The sequence below is a fragment of the Pyrus communis genome, chromosome 8 (genome assembly GCF_041283825.1).
Source record: "Pyrus communis isolate YQ-2024b chromosome 8, ASM4128382v1, whole genome shotgun sequence".
Taxonomy (NCBI): Eukaryota; Viridiplantae; Streptophyta; class Magnoliopsida; order Rosales; family Rosaceae; genus Pyrus; species Pyrus communis.
Genome location: NC_142572.1, coordinates 3507178 through 3513321, shown reverse-complemented (window position 1 = coordinate 3513321; position 6144 = coordinate 3507178). Strand labels below are relative to the sequence as shown.

Sequence of the window (6144 nt, the reverse complement as noted above, 5' to 3'; positions counted from 1 at the left end):
GCCACCTCGACCACCACCTACCATCTGCACCACCATTGCTAGCACCCACCATCATTGTTATCTTCCATGTTAATAACGATGATAAGTGGGGTCCTTACCTACACTTCGCTGAACATGGCACACTTTTTAACCTTGAAATCAAGGATCAAGACATAGTACTAGAGTATAACATTCTTGCTGCATTTCAAAAGATTTATTAGATAGTCATAACAATTCATCTTAAGGGCAGCATAATCAGAGGCGATCAGAAAATTGTTGTGGAGAAAAAACTTTGGACGATGGTTGCAAGGGGAGGGCTTCAAATGAACATTGGCTCAGGCTTGTTCTAAGCATGCTAGTGGGTGCACGACTATGGGGTCCTTGGACGTTTGTGTTTTGAAGGGCTCACTCAATTCACTAGCATGTCAAATGTGAGTTCATGCAATGATGATGAAGCTTGTCCCTCGTAATGGACATAAGCAAAGCGAGGTGAACTTTCTTCGTTCCCCATGTTGAAACGAAGGTGAGGGTTTGATAAAGATCAGTACTTAACCTAGCTAAGTTGAAGTGGAGTGTGAGAACCTTCGTGAGGATGCTTCAATCACTAAGTGATGATGATATGTGAGAGTCCTATGATCCAAGAGAGCTTAATTGTGAGGGAGAAGTCTCCTTTCATATATGAGGAGAGTCCCACATTCTTGTCTATGATAGATGTGGGACTCTAAGAATGTTATTGTAATTTTGCCACATGTCCTTGAGCAATTGGGCTCCAAGTTAGAGGAACTCATTTGATCAAGGTTGTTCATGTGCTTCGATAGAGGTGCCTCTAGTGGCTTATCATACATATTTATCATGCAATTTATATCAAATATTAATACATCGTCAAATAAGCCATAAATAGTTAAGGATTATGAGTCTGACTAGTGCATATTTGTCAACCTCTCTCTTGTGTCAACCAAAAATCTTCAATAAAATCACGGGTTAGTGGCATCTATAGCGTGCATGCGCACAAGTACCACTTGCAATTCACCTTCCAGTACAATTTCTTCTCGACTAACAGTCATTTAATTATGTAGATCATTTGCCGTAAAACCAATTTTCAGGTAACCCTCAACTTGGTTAACCATTTACTCGTACATACTGCAGGTTTTTACAAAAGTTTAAATGAAAAATAGTGTGAACCCGTTACTAAAAGAAAAATAGTGTGAAATTAGAGGATTTATTGAATAACTCATGCTTAAAATCAAATTAAAGACGGAAGCTAGATATGCATATATTAAAAAAACTAAATCAATTTCTCAAAATCTTCAAGGCGTAAAGGTTGATGAACCAATTTTTTTTCAAAAAAAAAGTTAGAGAGATGAGATGATTACTCTTGAAGACTCTCTTTAGTTCCAAGAACCAAAGTTAACATCTTTGAGGAAAGACTTTCAAATCTTCATGAATGTTGTCTTCCTTTGTTTTGACGAGGATTCTTCAAAACTACCAAAGAAGATGATTTTATGTCTCCACCTGAAACATGAACAAAAAAGAAGATGAAATGACCATAAGCTCCTCCTTGTGGTGGCCAGTTTTGGTGAAGGGAGAGGTAAGGGAATGCCAGCTCTACGTCATTCTCTTTCTCATACTAAAAATTAGAGGCGGAACTATTAAGGGACCAGAATAATTCTGGGCCCATCCTGCCTTTTTTCTTGCCGCAATAACATATTGTTGCTATTGCTTCTTATCAGTGGAATACCATTAAATTCAAGTGTGCCCTTCTTAATCTAAACTCTCTTTTCCTTTTACATGCCTCATTTTTCACTCCATCTCTCTTATTTCAATGCAGACTTCCCTTGCCCTTCTTTTGTTATAACTTTTCTTTGTCATTTCTTTAGTCCTTTTGTTATATTTTCAAATCTTTCATGCTTAACTCTTACCTCGTATTCAAATGTTTGAGTATGTACAATGTTTTTGGTTCTTTATATTGAATTTGATTGGTTTTCCAAATGTGAAATTTACTACAACTTTTCATGTTGTGAGGCCCCTCCTCACATGAAATTCTGGCTCCGCCATTGCTCAAAATCCTAAATTCTCTTGAACGACGATTAAAAGGACAAGTGGTGGGTTGTGCATGTGAATAGACTTCTTCTTTAGCCAGTTGCATTATCTATGTAAACTTTTTTTTAATAAATATAGAAGGTATTCTATCACAAATCACACATTGATGATAAACTAATTGTTTTTTATGTAGTTTTAGTATCATATGAGACGGTAACGTACTTTTGACTTTCAAGTTAAACAGTATGTCAAAGTAGAACCCATAGCTCTAAAAATAACATTCGTGGATGTTTAAATCCTCTCTTATGTTAGTATAGAATGATATAGTATTATTGTTTGTAATAAATACAAAAATCGATTATTCTGGTTTTATAAAAATAAATAAATAAAACCTCTCAATCATTTCGACGATAAATAAATACAACCTCCAAAAAACAAAGAAAAAGAAAACGAAACCTAAAACCTCAATAAAACCTCTCAATCCAGCCTCTCTTCCTATCGCAGGCAACGACTCAAGCTTCTCTCTTCCTCCTCTTCTTCTTCTGATTCATCTTCTTTCTCTCCCATCGAGCTTTACGTTTTGACGATCTTTAGGGTTTTGAAATCTGAAGCTTCAAAACCATGGAAGACGCTTCAAATTCAAACCCAATCTCTGAAAATAGAGTAAAGCAGTGAGTTCAATTTCTCAATCTGCAATTATGCTGATTGGGTTTCGATATTCGAATTCGGTATGATATTTACATTCTGTTGCTTTTTGTTTTTTCAGAGAAGCTCCCCAGCTTGCTGCTTTGTTGAGAGAAATGAAGGAAGGATTAGATACAGTGAGGGCAAAAGTCCAAGCTTTAACTGCAAAGGTAAACGAGTTCCCTCTTCTGGGGTCGTTTTAGTTTCGCTATCAGTTTATTTCGGTCAAGGAATCTTGTTTCGAAATTGTTCTGCTAGTTTGTAGGCTGTAGGAAAACTGTTTCTGGATTGATAGTGTGCTTCCTTGAGGTTTAATATTAATTTGAGGGATAAAAACTGATTTGACTAGAAGGCTATGTTTTTTTTTTTTTTCAAAATTTTCCATTTTTTGCAGCAATCTTTTAATACTTGGAGATCATAGGAGTCCCATTGGCGTGTTAGTATAACAAGTATGATTTGCATCAAAAGGCACTTGTTTCATTTGTTTTCTTCTCCATGTCAAATGTATCAGGTGAAAGCAAATAATTATCCGACAGCAGACGGGATAAGCTATCTTGAAGCCAAGCATTTGCTGCTTCTAAACTATTGCCAGTCACTTGTCTATTACTTACTTCGTAAGGCTAAAGGGTTTTCAATAAATGGGCATCCTGTTGTTCGTAGCCTTGTGGAGATAAGATTGTTTCTGGAAAAGGTCTGGGCCTCTGGTGATCTTTTTTTTCTTTTTCTTTGTCGTTCTAGTAACCGTGTAGTCAGTTATCAATCAATTCTCACCCTTTTTGTGTGCAACAGATTCGACCCATTGACAAGAAGCTCCAGTACCAAGTTGAGAAGCTCACCAAGGTTACTACGAGCACAACTGAAGATATAGGGCCAAGTGGGAAGGAACCACAACCCAATGTGCCTCAGCAAACAGATGATTTGCTGAGATACCGCCCTAACCCTGACATGCTTGTTAGCAAAACAGATGTGAATTCTAAGGTGAAATGCGCATCAGTACAATGTTTGAATTCCTCTTTTGTCATCTGCCAAACAATACTCGAGGTTTCTTCTTCTATTTTGTATATTGTAGGATGGTAAGGATGTGTATCGACCTCCCAAATTTGCCCCGACTTCGATGGAGGAAGATAAGTTGTCAAAGCAGGAAAAAAATGCATTGAGAAGGGATAAGAATACTTTACGACAAGCTAAGCAGAGTGCTTATGTGAGGGAACTGGTGGATGATTTGGAGGGGAGGCCTGAAGAGGTTTGTTGTGGCCTGTTTTTGTGGAGTTACCAGGCATGACTGCTGGATATACTGCTCTTGTAACTGCTGTTTTTATGTCAATTACAGATTGTAGAAAGTGTTGGAGCTGAAAGCATAGAACTAGCGAGATACAGGGCAAAGAGGGATGAACGTGAACGGCAAGAAGAGGAACTTTTCATGCGTGCTCCTATTACAAAGAAGGAGAAACAGAGAGAAAAACACTTAAAGAAATCAAGAAATGGGTAATGGTCATTTGAGAAATTATTTATGATTTTCCTTTTCGATTATTCCAAATTTATTTTTCTGTATGGATGGCTGTTCTGAATCGTTTCTATCAGGTTGCTTGGTTTGACGGAGAATTTCTATGATGAAATTAAGGGTTTACCCTTGGACGATGAGAATGATGAGCAGGTTGCAAGCTCCCGCAGTGCTAGGGGTGGAATGGGGAGGCATAAGAAGCGCAAGGTATGTCATAATCTCTTAAAAAGGAATCAAGTTTAGTTTGTGAAATATGTGTCCCTCTTTTGTTCTGAACCAACTGCATTTGTGAACCTCTGTTTCCCTTGGACTTTTTCTAACGTGCAAATTCAATGTTAACTGTTTTATATTTCCATGAAGTTGTTCGTTTGTACTAAATATGTGGATATAAATTTAGGACGTGAATGTCCGTGTTATACAAGCCTATTCGAAAAATTGGAAAGCATGTCCTGTCCTCACAGGAATTTGCGCGTATAGACTTCTATAGGCAGACCATTTAGTGATATATGCGTCTTTATATTGAATACTCGAGCCTCTGTATAATGTGGAAAAGTATTGTTTTGGCATCTGAACTTAAGACTCTGCTGATTACTGATTGTACCATCTTCATTAGAATATTTGGTGGTGGGCTATAACTTGCCATGCTTATGCATCTCTTACTTAGTCACAACTCATCTAGGAATGCCTGCATTTCTTTTTCTCGTTTATGTTTACGTAGGGTCAGAGTCTTGAAGCTGCACAAAATGACACCTATAAATTTACTGCAGAACACTTCGTATTGTTCTCCCTCCTATCAATCCATATCATGCATGTGAATTTTTCTCGGCATTTCATGTAATATCTTGATAGAGCAGCCCAGCTGGTGAATGTTACGTACGGTAAATCTGTCTGGAATCAAGACCTTCACTGAAATTAGCTACAAGATTGTTAGGGTTTTGACGCAGCCGAGTTATCTCTAATGTGTCTAATTACCGGATGTACCCATTCCTGAGTGATTAATTTGGTGAATGTTTATCTTAATTCTCAAATCCTTTTAGCAAGCTGCTGGATTATTTCTGTTTTTGCCCGAACCAGTATCATCAAACCTTCTAAATTATCCAGCTGGCTACTCAGGTTTTCTTGTGTGCATGAGTTTCTAGTATTCAAATTTTTTCTTCTTCCATATTTGCGTTTATTTATTCATGGCTTCAGTCGGTTTTATGCTTTATTTGATTTTATGATATTATCGCAAAGGCATTGACACTTTCGACTGTTTGTGCAGATGAGGCGTTGAAGGAATAGCGTATGCCAAGCTTGACAACGCCCAACAATTTATTTGCCGGGCCAAGCTCCGATTGCTCCAGTAGCATGAAATAGCTTTCCTACAAATCTCAAGTGTTTTTCTTTTGGCGGCAGTGTGTGCTGATTGGAACGCTGGAGGGTTCCAACTTCCAAGTAGGGAACAAAATTTTGTTTGGACCGATTAGAGTTGTTTGTTTTAATCTTTTTGTTCTTGCATCTAACCCTACACCAAAGAAAATTTACTTGCTTTATCTCGTGTCAATCTTGCATGCAATTACCAGTACGTAAATTACGATTGAAGCTCCATTATACGACCGCATCTGTACAAGTTTTTCTTTCGATTCTTGTTCAACATGACCCTTTTGAACGAGGGCGGAACAAAATGAGTTAAAGAGAGAGCGTTAGGGAAAAGGTCATGCTCTTTACTGGGATTGAGTAGGATACAATACTGGACTGGACGTGACTCGAGATACATTTTTTTTTATTTTTTGTGTATAACGATATATTTTACATATTAGAGGAGGGGGTAGTCAGGTTAAGTCACACAATAAGCAATCTAATGTGGTATCGAATTTGTCATCTACGAGATTTAAACCTTAGACCTCTCACTTACGAATGAAGAAGAATACTACTAGACCATAATATTGAATGACGACTCG

The 6144-nt window shown here is 37.6% G+C and overlaps 1 protein-coding gene across 2 annotated transcripts; it reads left to right on the top strand.

Moving 5' to 3' along the window:
* The first annotated feature begins 2425 nt into the window (after positions 1–2425).
* LOC137718249 (uncharacterized) lies at positions 2426–5747 on the top strand. 2 transcript variants are annotated; one of them, XM_068457764.2, is made up of 8 exons: positions 2426–2690; positions 2786–2873; positions 3215–3394; positions 3493–3681; positions 3773–3946; positions 4034–4188; positions 4285–4411; positions 5466–5747. In XM_068457764.2, exons 1-8 carry the CDS (start codon positions 2641–2643, stop codon positions 5475–5477), a joined length of 975 nt encoding a protein of 324 aa, XP_068313865.1. In that variant the 5' UTR covers positions 2426–2640; the 3' UTR covers positions 5478–5747. The 2 variants fall into 2 exon arrangements, with proteins under 2 accessions (XP_068313865.1, XP_088554578.1); XM_088698452.1 differs by having other exon boundaries at positions 5438–5747.
* Positions 5748–6144: the final 397 nt, after the last annotated feature.